Source organism: Paramormyrops kingsleyae, chromosome 10, assembly GCF_048594095.1.
Source record: "Paramormyrops kingsleyae isolate MSU_618 chromosome 10, PKINGS_0.4, whole genome shotgun sequence".
Taxonomy (NCBI): Eukaryota; Metazoa; Chordata; class Actinopteri; order Osteoglossiformes; family Mormyridae; genus Paramormyrops; species Paramormyrops kingsleyae.
In genome coordinates, this window is record NC_132806.1 from 22,648,584 (window position 1) to 22,670,873 (window position 22,290).

Genomic DNA, 22,290 nt, shown 5'->3' on the forward strand with positions numbered 1-22,290 from the left:
AGTAGAAACAACTAATTTGTGGTTATACCCCCATGGTTTTCATGATACACGTGGAAAAAAACCAAGGACAATACCTTATAAACAATTCAGTCTAGAAAAAAAATATTATATATAATATTTTTATATATAATCAATGTATAATTTCTGTTTTAATGGTCTATTTCTGGGCCTAAGTTTAGTTATTGTGGTATTCGATAATGGAAAAGGTAATTGCGTAAACTTAGTCTGTGGAATTTATTATTGTACTATTAAGCTGATATCGTTCAAGTTATGTTTAATCTGTTTATCTATATTTATGCCAACTATTTCTGTCAGGTATGTTGTCATTCTTGCTAAATATCAAGTTATTAGCTGTATGAAGGAAATACGTTGCATTTCTTTTTCACCTTAACCGCTCTTATAATAATAATAATGCTAGCCTGCTCCTTTCTCAGTGTCCCAGGGTGGGTGGCCCCACTGATGTGCGCTGCATCCAGGCTAAAGAGCGACAAAGCCCGGCGGAAGAAGACATATAAACTCATCCACTACAAACTAGTACGGGAACGCGCACTCCCTCTTTCCTAATCACTTTTGTTTGGCCTGATAACATTTGCCTTCAAGCCGGAAAGACTGCATTTTAACCCTCCCTGTCTTTCAGTTCAAGTATAAAGTAGGCTGTGGTAAAAGTAATCGGAATCGTCCCACGTACGTATATCCGCGGGAGGTGAAAGGGCTGATACGCACGGTGTGGCCAGAGGGCGTCTGCGACTACCCGGATCCCAGCCACTCAAAGGTATAAACGCACCTGCCATTATTATTAGGGGACAAGCCTTTGCTTCTGCGGGTTTTGTATATTGCTGTATAATTTGCATACTAATCTTGTAATGATTTATTGTCTCGATCATATTATTCTGCAGTCTGGTAGGCCTATTTGCAGTTTAGTGAGTTAAACATGTGTGGTTGACACGTATATTCTCTGTACTTCATACGTGAGAATATTTATATTCTATGCTTCCTTTTTAGGTTGTACTATTAACCGTAGAAGATCTAAGTTCTCTACCTGTGTGACTAGTAGGAGCAATGAGGCAGTGTCCCCATTCAAAATGCTGCCCATTTATTTTTCTTTTAGAGAGCCTTGTTCGTTGTAATATTGCCACTGTTTTGGATTGCCACTTTGATGTATTCTATAATTAATGGCACTTTCTTGTATAATACTGAAAAATATTGTTTTTGAATAACAAGGAAATCAATCTAAATTAAAAAGTTTGGACTTTAAAGTGTGATGAGGATGTAGAACTTGATTGTTCACATAATTACTGGTTCACAATAAATGTAATGTTTTCCTCCCAGTTGACGCTGTAGTAAACTGCTCGTTTGTAACTACTTTGTATATGTGCCTCAGCACAACAACTCAACTTCCTGTCACATGTCAGTGTGTGGCTCGGTGGCAGGGTTAGGATGCTGTGGTTCTGATCAGGTCACTGGTTCAAATCGAGTGGTTGGCAGTAATTTCACTGTTTGTAAGGTCCATGAACCCTAGCTGTTCTAGGGGCTTTCTCAATTGTATGTTGCTTTTGATAAGCACGTCTGCTACGTAAATGTTATAAATAATGTATTTCACACCTCTTCAGAACTCAGTCAACAGTTACTCAGCATCAGCCTGGTGATTCCGTGGATTGTATTTTTAACAACTCCGAGCTTTGCTACCATCTGGTCTAAAATGAGGGAATGTAAAATCTACAATATGGTACAATTCCTTATTTTTAGGAAAAAAACTGTTACTGAAAGAATAAATTGATGTAGAAAAATCTGTAAAAAAAAAAAAAAATTAGTACTCTGCATTCATGTTCAATCAAGCGGGTTTAGAAAATGGATGGATGTACTAGCGAATTCAACTGCACCAAACTCATACACCGAACTATCTAAACTGGCACGCTGACTGTCACTGAACAATCCTCTCCGATGTTATTGCTTCATCAGGATTGGTCGCTTTCGGAGTCATACCCGGAAGAGGCGGGACATAACAAAGGTCGCCATTGTGGCTCCAATGGTCGCGGCTACGCATATTATAGGTCGCGTTCTGTACGGTGTATTGTTCAAGGGAGGAATCCTGCAGCTGCCTCCTCTGGCAGTGAAAGGCATCACACGCGTACCATTGTCAATACGCAGTTCCATTCATTCAACGCAGCCTGCAATGTCGGAACTGATCTCCGTGGACTACGAGGTGTTCGGGGAAGTGCAAGGTAAGGCGTGCGCGTATTAATGTTCACTGCCTAATTTAGTTTCCCGTAGTTTCTTAATGTCAGTAGAAACCTGAATGACGGAATCAGTTATTCTGGGAAAATGTTCCACGTCCAATGTTAAATTGCACTTAGAGCAGCTACACTGAAACTAAAAAAAGTTACATATTTCACATATTGTATTTTTTGCAGCCGTAACCGTAACATTCAACATTGAGGTAGGAAACCTACGTAGACATAGCATGGAAAGACTGCGGAGTATCATGTCACATCATTCATGGCCCCAAAAATCATTCCTTAATAGGAATGTGGCCACGATTTGTCATTTGATTCTTGCTTGTAAACGTTGCAGAAAGCCGAAAGTCTGTCAAATTACCAACAGGCACATACATTACGATATTACACTTGTAATTGTATTCCCAGTATTGATTTTGCCAAAGAATTTATTTGCATAAGATACATAAATAGATCCATCCATCCATTTTCTGAAACCACTTATCCCGGAGGCTATTGGCGCATAAATAGATACAATGTCTTATATACAATATTTTTAAAGTAAGTGCAAACCAGATATTCCTCCATTTCCCAACTACTTATCTGTGTCATGCTTGCGGAGGGGCCTGGAGCCTGTCCCAGGTAGCACTGGTCACATGGGTGAGGTACTCTCCAGACGGGATTCCAGTTAATTGACCAGTCGTTATGTCACCATAACCTTGTTTATGGATATGTATCCATCAATATATGCAGTTTTTAGCGTTTATACACACGAAGCACCAAAATATCGTGATTCATAATAGAAGTTTGGAAACAATTCATGATCAGATGTTTTGTAGCTGCGGACATTTCTTCTGACCCCAGCCACATGGGGTCATAACAGACATTCCCAAGGAAAATCTTGGCATTGACACCAAAAAATGTTTCACCATTAATACATGGTTAACTATGCAACACATTACCATAGCTTGGAGGTGGCACATTTACATTTAAAGGATATGGTTTTGGTAAATTAGAAACATCTTTTAGTTTTGCAAATGGTAATATCATTATGTATTACTATCATTTTCAGATACTCAGATTTTTTGGCTGTCGTTTTATTATATAAGTCTATTGTGCACCAAACCCCAAGAAAATCTCAGTGTACAGGTTACTTTTATCTGCCCTTTAATGTGTGATGCAACTTAATATGCCCATTCAGACTGCCACCCAGGCTCAGATGATAGGCGGAATGAGAATAAGGCACTTAATTCATTCAATGTGGGAAACATCGCAAAGTGAATCAGATATAAATAACCTTGACCTTTCGGTGAAAAGGAAAAAAATATATTAATGCTTGGTACATGAGGTCCTGAGTAGCAGGTGTAAATATTAGGAGAACATTTCAGCTTAACTGAACATATATGACTTTGTATCCTGACAGAACATTATGGCCTTACATTCAAAGCTTATAGTTCTTCATGTCTGTGCTTTTCGCAGGTGTTTTCTTCCGAAAGGTACTCGTCTCTCTCACTCTTTTGTTTTTTTTTTGTTTTGTTTTTTGTTCTGTTGTCAGTGGGTTATTTGGAGAGGTAAACATTAGCATGTAATGGTAACAATAATTAGGTTAAAAAACTGAATCGATATTTCTTTCAATTGTCTGTTATACCCATGCACTCTATGTCCTTGATTCCCAACCACCACCACCCCCCCCCCCCCCCAAAAAAATAAAATAAATTGCATCCCCTTTAAATGAAACAAGTATACAGAGCAAGAAGGAAAAAGACTGCAGCTAGTGGGCTGGGTGCGAAATACCAACCGGGACACTGTGGAGGGTCAGATCCAAGGTCCGAAGGAGACTGTGGAAAAGATGTGAGTATACTTTTATTCTTTTGATTGTGTTAATCAAGTAAATAGCAGTATATTATGATTATGCACATCTTCCAATGGATTATGCACATAGGTTTTAATGTAATAGCAGGCTGTAGCCACATTTCTTTAACAGACATCTGACAAGTGATTGGTACTGCATTATCAGAAAATTTAAAATGCTAGTTTTTTGTTTTCTCCACTAGAGGGAGCCATATCTCCAAAATAATTGTTTAATTGAGTTGAAACGAAACGAATACAGGGCACCCGTATCCTCTTCCTAGGGTTGCCACCTCAGTCCTGTAAAATCCTGGACAGCCAGTCATTGACCAGAAGTACTGCACATAGCAACACCATTCCAAAGGTTTGTTTAGGTGGGTTTGATGGGGAAATTGATTGGGACAGTCCATGTCACGGAATGAAATTTGTTTTTTCCTGGACAGATGACCAAAATCCGGCATGGTCTCAGAAAATCCTAGACGGGTGGCAACCCTTCCCGTTCCTGATTGATGTATTTCCCTATTTATTAAATGTTTCCTAAAATTGCTAACAGACTTTGCACTGACATAAAAAGCTGAATTGTTCTACCGCTGCATTGAATTAAACCCTTGCTGGCTAGTGAATGCATATGTTTTTATTTACAGCGATAGTTAAGGTTTGCGGTAAGGTGTGTATGAGCAAGGACCTCCCTCTATGGGGGAAGGCTTACCCCCCCACCCCCAACTGCCGAAATCTACCGAGGGGGGCCTATTGCTACAGTTGAACAATCCCTTATAAAATGTATTTCTGGCGGCAGGCGTGGTGTGACGTGACCCAAAACTTCTGAATTGGGCAGATGCCTTCTGACGTAAAAGTCACTTAAGTTTTGTTGAGATTATAAATTCGAGTTTTTTATTCTATGTGTAATTTTTGTTTGATGCCGCTACCTTGCTGCAAGAACCTGGCAAGAGGGGTGCGGTGCAAGTGACATATTTTTGAGAACAATTGGATAAATTCAGCTAGACGTCGAGTGGACAGCCTCAGCGGCTCACGGGGCCCTCGCTAACAGAGCCCGTCTCCCCTCACCACGTTTCATTGCCGTCAAGCTGCATCGCTCACCTGTCCAACGGCTGTGGAGCGCTCCTCTCAAAGCCCCACCCTCACCGTCCTGGTTTTTACTCCTGAGTGTTTGCGAAGTTCAAACTGGAGCATGCAGTGTCCCTGAGAGTCCCATCAAGGAGGAAAAGAAACAGAGGGAGACTGGGGTGTGTGTGGTGCGTGGGGGAGGGGGGGGGGGCGCACACAAATAGGTCATCCAAGAGAGATGGTCTGCAAAAAAACGGGGGAGAAATATAAATATCCTTAGTAGGTCATGAGTTGAAGAACGCCCCCCCCCCCCCCTAGACGATGGTAGAGACGTCAAGTAGGTTTTCGCTGACATCGGTGGTCATGTGTATGTGTTGATTCTTGGGTGTGAAATTAGTGGATTGAATCAATTAGGGGGAAAAGTGACGTTCTTTCTTGGTAATCAGCTAAAAATACATCCTTCATAAATTACCTGTGTCGACCAAAAACATGAAGTTCCCTATATACCAGTTGATTGATTCGTGCCCAGTGCCGACCGATCTATTAGACAGTGTAGGCAGCTGCGTTTGCTGCTGTCTGAGACAAAGTTAAATAGAGCGGTAAAGTTTGCCGACGGGGACACCGCAAGTGAAGCTTGCCTAGGGCGCCACATGGGCTTTGACCGGTACTATTTGCACCCACAGTACGGCAAGTATTAAACCCATGTGATTGTGACGTTCCAGGAGATTTGTGCGATATGTGCCAGAAGCATATGGTCAATGGAAGCCGTGCAACCGCCTTCCTCTCTGTGTTTGCAGGAAGGACTGGCTGAGGAATATCGGGAGTCCCATGTCGCGCATCGACAAAGCCACGTTCTCTAACGAGCACGCCATCCCTGCACTGCAGTTCACCTCCTTTGCCACTAGATACTGACGTGTTTTTGCCACTGCACGCCAGCCGCAGTGGTCCACAGTGTCGAGGCGACACCGTCTGATGGCTTTGTAAAGGAAAATCACTGACTGACTAACAGCATTACGGAGTCACAGGCTAGAAAGCAGGAGAAAAGGCAATGCCATGTACGCTTGAAATTATTGTTATAACGAAGCACCTGAAAACCTCACTTCAACAGCAGTGATATTACTCTAGGACTATATTGTGTAATGTGTTATTTGAAACCAATAAAATAAAAACAGAAATGCTGTGTGATTCTTTATTAAAATGGTCTTCTAGTGGCAAGGGTGACATTCACATTTATTTGTTTGGGAGATGCTTTTGTCCAAAGTGATGTAAAAACAAGGCAGGTAGTACATTGTAAGTGCAGCTAAACTGAGCTTCCAGCGAATGACAAATTATGTGAAATTACGTAGCCAAGGTAATAACATACCTTTCAGTTATATTACGGCCTGTCTATGGTGTTCTCATGGTATTGGTCAGCCAGACACAGCTTTTCTATACATCAGTCACAGAGTTGCATTAAGAGGGTCAGGTTCCAGTTTCTGAAGAGACTCTACAGATGTTCCTCCAGCCCTTTAGAGTGCATCTCAGGTGATTTTTATTCACTTAATTATTTTTACACCGGGAATAATGTGATAGTGATTGTAAGCACCACCTTCCATACTGATGTTCTGATTACTGAAATAATGACCTTCTATCATGTGACTCTGTTACCTTCCATCTTAAAGATGACTGAGAGCAGTGTATACTCTCTCTGCGTATCCATTACAGCCACTGGTTAATCTTTGGGCTGCAGCGCACCTCAAAAGAAGGATTGCAATCATGTGGGTGATAGGATTAAAAGGTGCCCTTTAAGACTAGATTTATATCCTCCCTATTCCGGAGTCAAACTTTGTTACAATCTACCACTCAGAGAGCTTCGATGGCATCGACTGGAAGACCTAGAGGTGCAACCTGCACTAAAGTGAGTAAAAGAGGGAGAGTGACCAGCTCTCCCCACACAGTCCTACAGCTGGTCCATTGTGCAGAAGGTCCAGGGCATTATGAGGTCACCCATACACTGGGGTTCTACTGGGGACGTCGTCAGCATAATGAAGCTTCTCCAGAAGGTCGAAGCTGCACCGAGCAAAGATGACTCCCCTGTGTGGTCTCGTGCCCCACTGCACCATTGCTAAAGTACGGCACCAATTTAGGAGGTGGTCCTTAATGTGCCAGGACCAGATGTAGGGCTTGTCCCACACGCCAGCACCATGTAATGCTACATCAGCACCACCTTGCCCTGTATCTGGGTCACGTCAGTCTATTGGAGATCCCTAGCACTCAGTCATAGCAGCAGACAAGGACTAGTGAGGTTTAAGTCAGAGGTGGCGCACTTAGACTGGCCTAACCCCATATATGGGATTATGGCTGAGTAGATATTGGGGACTGAGCCACATGGAGGGGGCAGTATAGAGAAGGATGCCTTCATTGTTCACACTGGTATAAATAGATGTGTGTGAATATATATTTCAAGCCACGGTACAGCAAGTGGGAGCAGAATATGTAAATGAGAAGTAGAGGGTTTGTTGGATTTTGTTTGCATCTTGGTTGAAAGTAGTTGTTGTTGCAATGGTCAGGGACAGAGCAAATCCATCCCCAATCTTTGTGTGTTGTAAAGTTGGTAAGTGAATTCCGTGCCCGGTAATTTGGGTTGGGGGAGGGCTGATGAAGTGGGTACGCATCAAAATGTGTGACCTACCCAAGGGCTTCAGGAAATGGTTGTTTGTGGATATACCTTTATAATGTAAATGAATGGTTGAACTTATGAAGCAGTAAGAGATAAACAACTTGCGGTTAAACAGAAAATAGCATAAGAAATTGTTGTTAAACTGGAATCCTCCAAGGGGGCAGACAGGCACTAGATTGTGTAGGTGGTGAGAAAATGCTGGCAAATCCATCTGATATGACTGAGGAAAAGACTGAGTGAATCACGATATCTTGGAGTGACACTGTGTTCACACCTTGACAAGCAGCTCTGGGGCTGTATGAAGAAGCCCAAATGAAGAGCTTCACTACAAAAACTGCAAAATGGTCTTCCTCTATACAGTGCTCTGCTAAATGTATCCACATCAGAAGAAAATATTATGTTGGTACAGGTTAATGCACAATACCACAAAATTACCTTTTATCAATGTATACCTTACAAAAATGCGATTTTGCGTTGGAGTTAACGCAAAGCTTAAATGCAAGCTTTCTTTAAATACATTAAAGGCATACCCTCATAAATAAATGCATAAGGATGAAAATTATTGCGCCATATATGCATGGAATACGAATGATGTTCCTCTCTGCTATACTTTTCAGTTGTTAGATCGCAAATTATCCTTTCTTAACTTAATTTCCGGTATTTTCTATAAATACCTGAAACGCTTGGGAAACACGTTTCATTTCTTCTTGAATCGCAATCTAATCACAGGTCGTGACTGATTTCACCCATTAATTTATGCACAGTGTGCACCCCATCCTCTGAAATACATGATCACTCTTTGTTTCGTCTCCCCTAAAGAAGTATTGTAAATGGATAGATGAATAGCAGAAGAATTGCGCAGAGAACAAATCCAGCGTTAGGACAGACACATTTACTTTAATAATACATAGCACTTAAATAAACAAATATATGAAAGCATACAATAATTTTGGAAAGCGAAGGGCAAGCATATTAATCTGGTACTAATAAAAAAACAACAAAACAATATGTGCCTGTAGTATTAGAAAGTGTAGATGGGGTTAAGAAATTATTTTGTAAAAAAAAAATAAATAAATAAAAATACAAAGTGAAATGTTCTGTGTTATATTAATGACAGCAGTGCCTCGCTGTCTCCCCCCGTAATAACATCAATCCTGCAGATTATTTACCGTAGTATAAGGCGCACATTATTGGTGTGAACACTGTCGGATGACAAATAAGAGCCGAAGTATGAAGTACGTGCAGTTGGATGGGAGAGCGGGTCCCAGCCGCACGCCCACAAACAGCAGCCTGCTGAGTGCGGAGGGAAGTCAGCCTCGCCGCTCCACGCTAAGTGCTCCTTCACACCCTTCCATCCCCTTTCCCGTCCGAGCAGAGGGGAGCAAGCAGCCCGTTTGCTAAAAGGAGACCTCACCGAGTGATTGGGGGGAGGCGAGGGCTCGATCGGTCAGGCTGCCGCCGCTTTATTGCCTTGCACTGAGATCGATGGATGAATGTTTGGGAACGTGCCTTGTTGCGTCGCCTGCCATGTGAAAAGGATGCATTAACTGAGAAGAACCGACGATTTTGTCCGAATTTCTTTTTGCAAGATTTTATTTTTTTATTACCGATGTTGTATTTTTTTGCGACAAAAGACGAAAGGATTTTTTATTGTTTCTCCAGCTCCTGCTAGTTTGCTAATAGGCTAGCTACCCAAGCGACCCCCAAAAAGAGCCGCGGAATCGTGCGGTAGGTGGCTCAGAGGTAGGCTGATTCCTAATCCCCATATAACGGGTCTCAATCGCATATGTGCAACGTGCATCATGTACTTTTTATCCCTCGTCCTTCTTTCCCTATTTACCCAGATGCACGGTGATAGCCGGTGCGGGTAGCGCACCGTGAGTCCATGCATGCTTTGTTTGCCCAAAGGTGCGGAGTCGGAGCCCCCATTCAGTCTGACGGGCAGCCGTGAACAGCTGGCCCTAGCCCGGGAGCTTCGGCGCCGGTAACGCTTATAATCACCCTGTTAGGGTGGCATCAAGCCAGCTCTGAAATGCACCTAGCAGATATGGAAATCATCATTACAATAACCAGATTGCTTTGCCACCCCGTGCACGCCCGCTTGGCGGACCGTCCATCCATCTGTCCCTTTGTAGATCATTACAGTGCTCGGTAGCCAAACGGCTAACTGGTTAGCGGCGCAGTATGCTTAAATCGCCTGCTATGGCTACTATTTGAAGTGGTTAGAGTCACATCTCGGGCTGTTATTTGTGTGGTGCTAATAGACTTTCTTGCACGTTAACTGGTCTAAATTTTTGGTACGTTTACGATAGAATACCCAAGTTTTAAAATACAGATTAACACTTTTATGTGAATGACCTGGTAAAGCAGATGCATAATGCCTTTAGTTTGTGTCCATTGATGACCATCATCTAAACTGACCAGATAAGAAGTATGCGGATTACTGATTTCTGAAGAAGTGTATTAATTGTACATTGATTCCTGTACGGTGTTTAACATGCATTGTAGTGAGGTGTCTGTGAAGATTACTTAATTTGGGGGTCATGGATTTAACATAAGCATACAGGGTGTTTTAAACTTGTTACTAAAGTATCTGCGCAGTTAATTTTAGTGGAATCTGCATATTAGGCTGCGTCTGGGCTACTTCTACGCCGATATTTTATTGTGATGTCTATTTTTTTCAGTAAGGTACGGTTTCCATTAGATGGGATAGAATCATACGCTTGTCTTACTACAGACCGATCATTTCTTTCCTTTTTAGTATCCTGCTGTGTTTTCAGCCGCTTGTTCAGGGTGTAGTAGGGAAGATCCTTCATGGTGTTAGTAAATACTTGAAGGTTATTTGTCTGGATAACTTAAAAGACAGAATTGCCGCAATTTCATTGGAAGTTTATTTAAGGTTTATTTAAAACACGGAATTGGCACATTCATTGAAAGATACTACACGAAATATCTCTACCCATATAAACACGGAATGGCAAACTGGTATACGTCTTAACTTCACATATTTTCAGCCCCTCTTGCACCTGGATCCTATAAAGTGTCATTATGTATTAGCAATTATGTGAAAGTTATCGTTTGATAAGATTGCACAAACATATTTTATATGGAACCAAAGCTTCATTTTAAAAACGTAGCACTGTGCACTATTACAGATTTATTAAGTAAAATATTGCATTAGGGCACACATCAATGCCAAGCCTTTCTTATGTAATTTTGTTAACATATTCATTTACCATTTGTGGTAGATGTGATTGAATGGATATCATGGTTACTTTTTTGACAAGAGTTATGGTCTGTTTCGGAGACATATCAGAGCCAAATCTTTATAAGATTTGCCCTTATTGGATCCATGGACGCACTCATTATCGCTTCTTTAGGGCGCTTAAGGACTTGCCTTCCCTTTTTTACTATTTTAGGCAATCTGTATTTGAAAGTAACAGCACCATAATTAGTTTAGAGCTTGGATTCCTTTCTGACGAACCAAAAGAGCTTGGCGGATCTTAGGGAAAGTAAAATGGGTTTGCGTAGTCTTATGGACTTAGTGATATATACTGCTCTATGGAGACCTTTTTGCCAGGGGTTTAATGTACTAACCAAATTAGTTTTCAGCCTGACACTATTAGTATAATTGCTATGTTTAAAGATATTCATTCCATTGCATTGCATTTAATGCATTTTCATTATTATCTGGGGTCATGGCATCAAATCAAAACTTTTTTTGAGAGCTGCGTGTTTGTAGAAGCCCTAATGTTATCTGGTGATGTGTCTGTTGGTACTTTTTTCTGACAGTGCAGTAGACTAATTTGTATCTTTGGAGGTACAATAAGGTGTCACGGGGGCTGTACCCTAAAGGGTGTGGCAATTGTACCCATAGCTGTAGGTAAATGCACCTTTTAAGGTACAGAAATAGACTCTGAGGAGCATTTTTGTGCCATAGGGGGTATATTAATGTTGTTTGTACCTTGGGGAACAAAACTGTACCAGGGTACCTTTTTTTTTCTGTGGGAGCTGCTGTTTTACCTAAGCTGAGAATGTTCTGTATCGTTTTGTGGTGTCAATATTATAGACAAATGTAAAGATGCAGCTTTTAACTTTACTGAATTACATCTTGGAAGGAAATTGAGAAATAAGGTGACCGGAGACATTCTATAGCTGTGGACAAGAAATAGGAGATAACAGGTCTCTGTGGCTCAGAAGCATTTTATAAAAAACAAATCTACTCTTGAAACGTTTTTTTTTTTCTTTTTTTCTGTTAAGGATAAAATCTATTTGATGAAACTTGGAAATATGTTGTATTTAAATGTGTTCCCTCAAACTCGGCGGTCTTGCTATTCGCATACAATAGGTCAAAACTGGTGAAGAAGGATAATTCACCCGGTGCTGTATTAGCTGTAGTTCTAGTTTTTTGCAACAATGTAACGCATCAGCTAATCTGCTCCAGAAAGTGTGTCGGTGTGTGACTGAGGCCTGTGGGTTTCTGTGGACCGTCGTAGTTCAGGAAGGATCACACTTCGCCAGAGGTATGTTCTAGTTTATTGGTTTTACGGCTGGCGACCAGTGTGTGTGTTTGCTGTCATGTCATCAGGGTTCTCTCAACCCTGGATAGGAGTTTTGGTCTTGGTCTTTGGTATGCCAGGAGGATAGTGGTCGACTGAGGATCTGAGTAGCTGGATTTTTTTGTTGAACTACTGGAAGAATGACCGTAGGATTGTGTAGCTTAGCCTGGATGAGTGCTGTTCTGTGGGAAAGCAGAAACACTTCGATTAGGGATAGTTTGGTAACACATCACAGCAGGATAGTTGTGTAAATGACTAAGACGGCAGATGTCATCTGCGGGGTGGGGGTTGGGGGGGGGGGACGGCAGACATTATCATTGCAAGGGGCGCCAGAGGCCGGCAGTGATGAAAATGGAGACACTGGCCCATCGTGGGAGATGTAAGAGACACTAACGCTCTTGCCCCCGGTGAGAGGCAGGTCGATGAATGCCCACAGTGTTTTTGTAGGCAGTGATGGAGGGTTCCTTCTCAAGAACTCTTGTATTACAGTTGTAAAATTAACAGGAATTAATACAGTGCTGTAGATCAGTGTTTCTCAAACCCTTCCTCGGGGATGGTTCATGGTTGTGTTCCCTCCCAGGTCCCGGGGAATTCTGAGTGATCAAAAACCTGGACTATCTGGGGGTTCCCGAAGACTGGTCTGAGAAACACTGCTGTAGATTAACATTCAAGGATGCTGTGTGTGGCTAAGTGATTTAGGATGCTGTGCTGGTGATCAGAAGGTCATTGGTTCAAATCCCCAGGACTGCAGAGTGATTTCACTATTGGGCCCATGAGCAAGTCCCTTACGCCAGAGATTGGCTGAAGCTGCTTTCTCTTAATGTACATCACTTTTGATAAAAGTGTTTGCTAAATAAGTAAAATGTGAAATGTAATTCAGCATAGTTTTCAGCCTGGTGGTTGTGCCTTTACACCCCCCTTATTTATTTTCACAGGTAGTGGTGAGTAATTCAGGGCAATTCAATGGGAAACTTTAGTTGATGCACATTATGTACAATAGATGGCAGGCAGGTAGTGGGTTGGGTTTAGGCCCAGTGTAGCAGGTCACTCATTTGTGTTGTGTGCATGTATATCCTATATAAGGGTCTTCTATACATATTTGTTCAAGGAGCGTGTAAGAACAGCTTCCCTATGACAGCTTTCTGGTGTAATGTTCATGCTTTTCTGGCCTTTTCAGCTTTGAATTATAAGCTTACAGTTTAACTGGAGTATTACTGGCACTCTCCACGAGACTGAGCGAAAATGATTGTACAAAATAAACAGTACATGTAATGACTCAAATGTTCCGCTGAAGCGTTTGCAGAAGCTGTATACTTTTACCACTGTCCTTTTTCAAACACTGAAACATTTTGAGTAGTACGTTTTTTTTTTTTTTATAGGTTTCAAAATTATGTTGGCCGTATTTCGTAACCCTCTCACTAATTATTTTAGGGATTTTTTTTTCATCCAGTGGTGCCATTTTCTTTTGTTTCTTAAGTTGTTCAGCTAATGTTTAATAAAACATGTAGCTCGTCTGATATTTGTGTCGAAAACGTATGCTGTTAATTATTAACCAGCCTCCTGGTGAGGTCCTGCTTCTGCGGAGCGTTTTGCCAGCTCTCTCAGCCTCTCTGCAGACGTCTTCTGTTTCGCTGTGCTGCCTCAGGAGGGGTACGGACTGCGATTCATTCATTTGCGGTACAACAGGGGGCTGGGAGCATATTAGATGGCTGTTTCATTGCGGTCCATACAGTGCTTCTCTTCCAGTGGGTTAGAAGCAGTGCTTTGCTGTGCCTCATTTGGCGCTTCTGGTTGGGGTGTTGGGACCGGAGCACAGTATTTTCCCACAGCCCACAAAGTGGTCGTTTTCAGTGGGATAGGATGAGAGCTTAGTGTTTTACTGTCATCCACACAGATGTCCTGTTTCTGTAGACGGGGAAACATCTTGTTGTTTCATCTGGGTCACTGGTTCTTCCCTCCTTCTTGCCTCCAGTGCGGTGGGAGATCCATCCCATAATACCGCGTCTGCCTGAGTGTAGTCCCCTTACTATCGAGTTGTGCTGTAGCTGTTTACATTGCAGTTGAACCCCTCCCCACACACGCACTCCCCTGGGGGGGGGGGGTCATTGTATAGCAAATGAATATGAACGAAGCAGAGGCTTTATTTCATTATACATTGCACATTATCTTGCTCCCCTGTGTCTCCCAGATGCCCCTGTCCACACTGTATTTATTCCATATTCAGCGCATTGTCTGCCTGATTGCCCTGTTCCTTTCGGGGGTTCCGATGATACCCCTGTTTTATTTAACTGGTAGGCTATTTTTGGCAGACCCAGGTGGCTGGTCAAGCGTTAGGTAACGGGGCATGGCGGCTGGCGGGGGGGAGGGTGGACAATATTGCAACAAACCATATGTAAAAATCCTGAAAGTATTTTTGCAGATGTGAGAATAGAGGAGTGTAACCTCAGGCAGATGTGTTGGATGCTCTTGGGGTGGCACTGATTTCCTGCTCTGGGTTTGCTGGGGGGGTGGGGGTAGACAGCAATTTATAAAACTCCCAGTACAACCGATGGGTGACTCAGACCCCCAGACACAGTGAGTAATGGCAAGTCTGACAATAGACACCTAATTGTTTCTTGGTGGGACTGGAGTCCACTGTCAAACCGCAATAAGATTCATAATCCCCTTTATATTGCACCATGGATTATTTGACCATATTAGCAGCATGAATTGCACCACAGTCTAGCAGAAAAGCAATCACTGTTACAGATATATGCAGATAAGGGGGTTTGGAACTGCAGTGTACAGCAGGTGCTGGGGAGGTTATCGGTGAATTTTAACTAAATAGTAACCACAAAGTAACACACTGGGAGACAGAGTAAACTGGGAGCTAGACTGGGAGATAACCACCAGCTACTGACACGGATTTTAAATCAACATGGATAACACGGCTAACAAGGGGCAGGTGTGGACCATTACAAAATCAACCAATCAATACGGCATGAGATGACAAGAAACGGATGGAATACATCACAATTAACAAGCACGGGAACTAGGCAACATTACCAAGCACAGAGGCTAACAACACTAGGAACAAAAGTACAAGCAGAACAAGGTACAAATCCCCTCTGTTAGGTATATATTTATTCAGTATGGTCAGAAAGGGATAATTGAATGTGCTTAACACAGACCAGACAGCAGTACTCTTCCTCACTTTTTGAGCCTGTCTGGATTGGCTCTTGGTCTCCCCAAATGGATGAATGAGAGATGGAGAAATGTCAAAAAGATAATGGCAGGGAAGAGCAAAGGTGGCCTTTGGAGATGGTTGTCCCAGGATGTGGGGTTCTGTTTTCAGAGGTCAGTAGATGTCATCACGCCAATCCGCCTGTGGTCAGTCAGGGGATGGCAGACCCAGACTCCCTGTAATTACCAGACCATCCATCCATCTTACAACTGCTTATCTAGTGGGGGGAGTGTCCCAGTAAAGGAGAGGATTTTATGATCAGCAGATGCATTGAGGACTTGCATGGTCAGTGTGTAAATGGGGGGGAGATGCACTAGTAGAGTACCGTAGCCTTCAGAATCCTTGACTGAATCATAGTATGTCTCAATGATAGTACTTGTGTGCTGGTTTCTTGATTCGATGGGCTCAAAACACTTGCTAAGTTTAGTTTGTGTTATGTTAAATTCTTAAGCAGGCAAAGCGTTTATGCTTTTATTGAGCACAGCATGTTACAATTTCCAGGAACTCAAGTGACAGCTGCTTCATTAGAGTTAGTTAACGTGTATGTGAGCAAAGTGGGGCCTTTTGTGAGAGGGCCTTTGTGTGTGTGTGTGTGTGTGTGTGAAGGTCCAGTGGGTGCTCAGGCATCCCATGAATGTTGCACTGCAGGCTGTCTGCCGCCAACATGTGACACTATCAGAAGTGGCGCTCTCACTGCTGCTTACAAAAGGCCTTGATGTTTACAAGAACCTACCCTAAGGGTTCTGTTCCCGGCCGAAGGTGCGACATCAGTGGCTGAATCACTGAATACTAGCGATTTGCCAAATGAAGCTTCATGAACCATTTGCTTTTTTTTTTTTTTGTAGATTTTTTCGGGGCATGCCCTGAGCCCTTTTTTTGAATAGAGAGCCCCAACTAGTAGGGTCAGAAAATAAAACAAATGGTTCACGAAGCTTCATTTGGCCATCACTACTGAATGCAGCTGAGTCCAGATTTCTGATTATATGCATCTTTCTGGAGTGTCCCCTTAGTGTGCGTTTGTGAGGCATGTCACCCAAAATGTGGCAAATAAATGTCAAAATGATGCATTCTAATGTGTAGCCTGAAGCCATCTTTAGTCAGCAGAGTCTCACTGCTCATGGTTCTGCTTTGTTCTGTTTGAACTTTCAGAAGTTGCTCCAAACTCTTAATACACTTTATTAAGGCTTGTAGTGCGGAAAAAAACATTGTAGCATCTCTTTGTTTTAGCAATCGCTTTGTATGAATTTTGAAAGTATTCCACATTGTTTGAATTACGTTTGGACTCTCCTCACTTATTGGTCCTCGAGATTGATGCTCCACCCACACACAGACAGAGCCTTCATGTTTGCACATGCTGTCTTGTAGCACTGATGTGAATGAGATTGGGTGCTTCAATGGTCATTTAGGGAAATTTTGTGCAGCACGACGGCACCAAGGAGGAAGATGGGCTGCAGGTTCAGGAAAATTCGAAAGATGCAGGATCTGGTAGAGGTGAAATTTTTGCTGATAGCCTTGAATCCTGTAGAGGTCATGCCAATGGGTCACGGCAAATGAGGGGACTTTGTAAATCGGAATACCGGCTGCTGGCACATATCAGGAATGCTAATTCTCACTGCCTGGTCCCAGGTGCATTGTGAGCCGGTTCCTGCATTTCTGGTAGCTGCAGCACCGCTTGAAACGCGGTGAGGACCCGCATTTGATGACAGATGTGTCTGGACCTTAAAATCTTGAGTCTAGATGGGTGACGTTCTGCTTCAGGACACTGATCTGCAGTCGCCCATCTCGGCACACGGAACGCTGATTGATGGATGGTTGGAAGGCAAGGTGGATGCAGGTTGTATCTTTGAAGCATGTGGGGAAGTGAAGGGAGCAGCTGTGCCTGTGATCAGAAGGTCACTAGTTCATATCCCAGAGTCAGCAAAGTGATTTCACCATTGGGTCCCTGAGCAAGGCCCCTAACCCCCTAGTGCTCCAGGGACCGGCAAACCCTCCTTTCTCAAAAGTATATATCACTTTGGATAAAAGCTTCTGCTAAATAAATAAAGTGTAAAATGGTTGGGGGTGTGTGTACTGAGTTGGAAATTGCATGTATGAATCCTGACGGTTATATGTGATGGGTGTGTTTGCGTGACGTCGTATCCTTTGGAGGTAGAGGAAAGGCGGCTTTTATTCTGAAGCAGCACAGCTGGGAGTTTGGGGAATTGGCCCTTCTGTCGGGAATCTGGCTGTTTCTGCAGTGTTCTGTCCTCTGTGATGTTTTAAGAGGAAAAGGCGGAACACCCAGGACTCCCCGGCACGGGCCAAAGTCTCTACTTCTCTGTGTCCTTCTGCAGTGCTCTTTAATTTCTCCTCTGTGACATTTAGCTGCAAGCAGAAACGTTTGCTTGGAAATAGCAGACGGACTGAGCTGAGGGTAGGCAGCGGCCTGATTACGGATCTAAAGTCATGCCGTTCGCCAGTCATGGGACTGGGATCCCTCTGTAACAGAGCAGGGTTCGGTATGATGATGCAAAAATGTCTGCATGACGCCAGTGGCTACGGTAGAGCAGAGTCGGCTTTTTGATTTGTTTTGGGGGTTAGAGGTGCGAGGGCTTGACGAGGCAGGGTGCGATAAACACAGTGGGGGTCACCTTTCCGGTTAAAGGTGTCTGAATCACTCAGACCACTTCTGTGCCTAATCTGGCCCTGAAGCTACACTGTAGCACAACGCTAATCTTTTAAAATTGATATCCTCCCCCCGCTCCTCATATTACCTGTCCATTAAGGGAGCTGGTGGGGGGGGGTGCTGAGCTGGGTGATTAACGTGGGGCGGCAGACTAGCGGTGCCGGCCGCTCCTTCCTTATGTTCCCCGCGACCTGATTCCTGACCTGGTTCTGGCAGCGGTAAATACAGCCGCTACAGTGTTGCTTCTCCTCTTGATCAGTTTCTCACTCTCTTCCTGTTTTCTCATCTCTCTCTGCGTCGCTGCCGTCCCATTCAAGCACGATCTGCGTAATTTATTCATAGTATTCATGGTGCAGTTTCTACATCTTGCTTCTCCACCTCCACCTCCTCCTCCTCCTCCGAAGGCCACTTCTCTGTTAGCCAAAAGCTGCCTTTCCTTTTGGGAGAAGATGATCTGTGTCTGGGAACCTCTCAAACGCCGCACTCAGGGTGATGTGGTTCAGGTGGGGGCATCTGATTTCTCTACACTGCCAGAAAAAAAGGTGCAGCCCTGGTACAGTTTTGTTCCCCAAGGCATAAACAACCCTAATGTATCCCCAATGGTATTGAAATGTTTCTCAGAGTCCATTTCTGTACCTTAAATTAGACCAGGAAACAAAGGTACACTTACCCACAGCAAGGGTACGATTGGCAGACTACAGCCCCAGTGACAAGTAATTGTACCCTCAAGGTACAAATTGGTACTTTTTTCTGACAGTGTACGTTCATGTCGATACCTCAAGTAGTCGCTGTGGTTCCTCCTCAAGGTGTCGCTGTGGTTGCTTCTTAAGGTGTCGCCCAGCTCTGAAGGATGTGCATGCGGACAGCTCACAGACACTCTCAGTCAGTAACAATGTCATTCCGAACTTTCAGCCCAAATAAACCTCTTCGTTCTCCTTCTCTCCTGTGAGATGTCTCATTACGAACAGTCATCCATCACTGTGGTCTATGAACTTCACTATGAACCTTCAGATCTCTCCATCTCACTCCTTCTTTCAGTACCTCCCTTGCTCCCTCCCTCTCTCTCCCTCACTCTCTCTCTTAGCACGCAGCCCTTTTCTTCTCTACCCCTGTCTCTGCTCTGGCCATCTCTGGGGTCCCCTGGGTGGGCCTTCCTGATTTTGATTTGATTTGGGGAGGTCATGTGACTGTTGGCGATGAAAGCGAGGATCGGGAATTTCTTCTGGAGGAGTGTTTTTCGTTTACTTTGCCATCCTCCTGCAGGGATGAGGTGGTCATTATTGGGTCTTGAAGCGGCACTAGAAAAGAAGTTAAGCAGGAATTGCAGAATCCTGGTATTTATATGGCCTCTAAACCTTGAAGATAACGTGGCCTGTAGTAATCGGTGTTTAAAATGGATTTGTGTGCGGTGCAGAGAGTGTATGTGTGTATAAACACTTTTGTGAATAGTGTCTGTGCCAGTGACCTTTATACTCCCTAAACAAACATCATTAGTGATACACTTTGTCACGTTTCAGTGGTCTTGCCTGCTGTTTACAGCGAGACCTAACCTTGTTTGTTCGTGGGGTGCGGGAATCAGGAGTCCGGGGTGGGGGTGCAGACAGAAACACACGCCCAGATGCTTAGGGCAGCTTCCTGTCACCATTTCACCTGAGCGACGTGTCTGGACAGCCTTGGAATGTGGGAGGGGCCATACACAGCTGGAGGGGCAAGGCTTTGGGGCTCCGCCTCCCAATGCCCACTGCATCCAATCGTGTGCTTTCAATCTGCGAAGTTCCACTGGTTCCGTTCAGTATTTTCCTGTAAAATCATGGAATCAGAATGCTTTGGCTTTCCCTGCCAATAAAATGCTAATTGAAATGAGATGTTGAGGTACTTTTATTGATCCCCAGAGGGAAATTAGGAATGGGGAAATTGTTAGCATAGTTTTATGAGATATAATATGGTTTATTTAAGGAAAGGATGCATTTCATTTTAGGTTCAGGGAAAATGCACCAAAATTGACTTAAATTGGTGTGTTATTTTAAAGTTACATGGCCTTCCACTGAGGATGTTGTGTGTGTGTGTGTGTGTGTGTGGTGTATTCAGTTTCGAAACAGAAACCCTCATCAAAACATACCTAGAAATCCAGTGTTGCATGTTTTTATCCAGTGTTTTTATCTAAAGCGATGTGCATTTTTTGAGGGTCAGAATCCCCAAGGCAATTGTTGCTCGGGGGCCCAACAGTGAAGTCAATATACCGACCTGGGGATTTAAACTGACGATCTAATGATCAGGAAGATTTATCCTTCTAGTTAATTCATGTTGCTAAGATGCCGGAGGTCTGGCTTGGGACTCTCACATTTCATATAGCAGTTACCCCAGCCAAGTTATGCTTGGTTCTCCTTAGGGCCTGGGGCAGGGTCATAGTCTGGGCAGAAGTTGGACTCAGAAGTGGCTGTTCCTTACATATCAGTGGTACTCTGTGCCACCTCCGCCTGTGATTATGAGTGACTGTCACAGCTGTACGCGAGCAGATGTATGGGGGAGGCAGAGAGGGCAGGGGATTAGCTGGGGGGGGAGCACCTGTCGAGCATGCATAAGGGTTGGTACTCTGTGTCTTAGGCCTAATTCTAAGGGTTTACTAGAAGCCGACGGGATGGATGCCGGGGATCTCCGTGGCGACCTGCCAACTCCCGAGGCCCATGCCCCCCCCCCCCCAGGCTGGGCCGCATCTCCCCTCTCCTCTCTCCTCCTCCCCCCCCCCCCCCCCCCCGTCTGGCTCGGGTGCCTCCTCTGAACAGGAGCAGACATTCACACCATAACACTTTCACACACACGGCGATGCGGCGGCGGCGGGATGCTCGCAGGCGGCAGGCGAGAAGGCCTGCCTTCCTGGCCGACCAGGCCTGTCTCTCTTAATCACGCCGAGCGCGGCAATAAAGAATGTTCAGTAATGAAACTAAACGAATGTCGCGTATTCTGGCATAATGTTATCTTCCTTGCGTTCACGGATATGGTTACCCTTATTCTTTGAATGTTGTAATTGGTTTTATTCCCATAGGAGGTAGTAATGTGTCGTGTTGGGCTTTTATCGTTGTCTGTTTCTGGGTTCGGCAACAGGTTCAGTATGTAGGCTTCTTCGCTCAGTTTGAAATGACCGCATCGTTAGGGTTTGGGCTGAAAGTTTGGAATGACATCGTTACTGACTGAGAGTGTCTATGAGCTGTCCGCATGCACGTCCTTCAGAGCTGGGCGTCATGTCAGGCTGCCTAAAAGTCTCTGTACATCCAGCACCCATTTTTGGCCAGTCGTTGGTGACTGAGCCCCAGAGGTTCCCTAGGTGGGGGTCACGAGTCTCTGGCGCTGCTGTTTTGGGACTGGGGGGCTGAAAAGTTTGGGAATCCGTGGCGTAGTTTAGCAGCAGCCGAATGCTTGTGATTTTTCATCTGCCTCATTTAAATAAATGTGAATGTTGCATGTAGAAAAGTGTGTATTTTATAAAGAGCAAGGAGAATGAAACAAGCTGTCTTCCCAGATTGGATGACTGTCCCCCCCCCGCACCGGACACCATGAGCACCATCTCCCCCACCGACTTCGACAGCCTGGAGATCCAGCAGCAGTATAATGACATCAACAACCGCTGGGACCTGGCATCGGAGGCTGACTGGGACAACGAGAACAGCTCGGCCCGCCTCTTCGAGCGCTCGCGGATCAAGGCCCTGGCAGGTACTCACCCAGCCCCCCCCCCCCCCCCCCAGCACCATTTTGTTCACATTCACCCTCACAGGGCAGTTATGAGCAGCCAAGCAGCTTTTATGTGCAGTGATTGTTACTGCAGTTTGAGGACCTAAATATTGAGACATTACAATGCATCATTTATTTTAACTAAAAATCAGAATCGGGAACATTCTGAGCACAGTGCTAGAGGAGGTGTTCCCAAATTGGGGGGGGGGGGGGCGGTCACAAAATGATTTCCAGAAGTATGTTTATAAAAACTGGAAAAATGTGAAAAAAAATTTGCATAGTATCCGTAACGGGTCAATTTATGATAAATCTACTGGGGAGAGCCCTGCCCT

The 22,290-nt window shown here is 44.0% G+C and overlaps 2 protein-coding genes across 5 annotated transcripts in view; both read left to right on the forward strand.

The window, feature by feature from the left end:
• Positions 1–1,984: 1,984 nt before the first annotated feature.
• On the forward strand, positions 1,985–6,301 carry LOC111859771 (acylphosphatase-2-like). Its single transcript, XM_023842751.2, has 4 exons — positions 1,985–2,222; positions 3,693–3,709; positions 3,955–4,064; positions 5,924–6,301. Exons 1-4 carry the CDS (start codon positions 2,027–2,029, stop codon positions 6,036–6,038), a joined length of 438 nt encoding a protein of 145 aa, XP_023698519.2. The 5' UTR covers positions 1,985–2,026; the 3' UTR covers positions 6,039–6,301.
• A 2,704-nt stretch (positions 6,302–9,005) lies between these two features.
• Positions 9,006–22,290, forward strand: part of LOC111859833 (spectrin beta chain, non-erythrocytic 1) — a 63,288-nt gene continuing 50,003 nt past the window's right edge. For 2 of the 4 annotated variants that reach the window (XM_023842852.2, XM_023842846.2), the window contains exons 1-2: positions 9,006–9,528; positions 21,750–21,940. In XM_023842852.2, the coding sequence (XP_023698620.1) occupies positions 21,784–21,940 (157 nt within the window). In that variant the 5' untranslated portion in view covers positions 9,006–9,528; positions 21,750–21,783. The remainder of the gene's footprint in view (positions 9,529–21,749; positions 21,941–22,290) is intronic. The other 2 variants (XM_023842847.2, XM_072717526.1) reach the window with 2 other exon arrangements.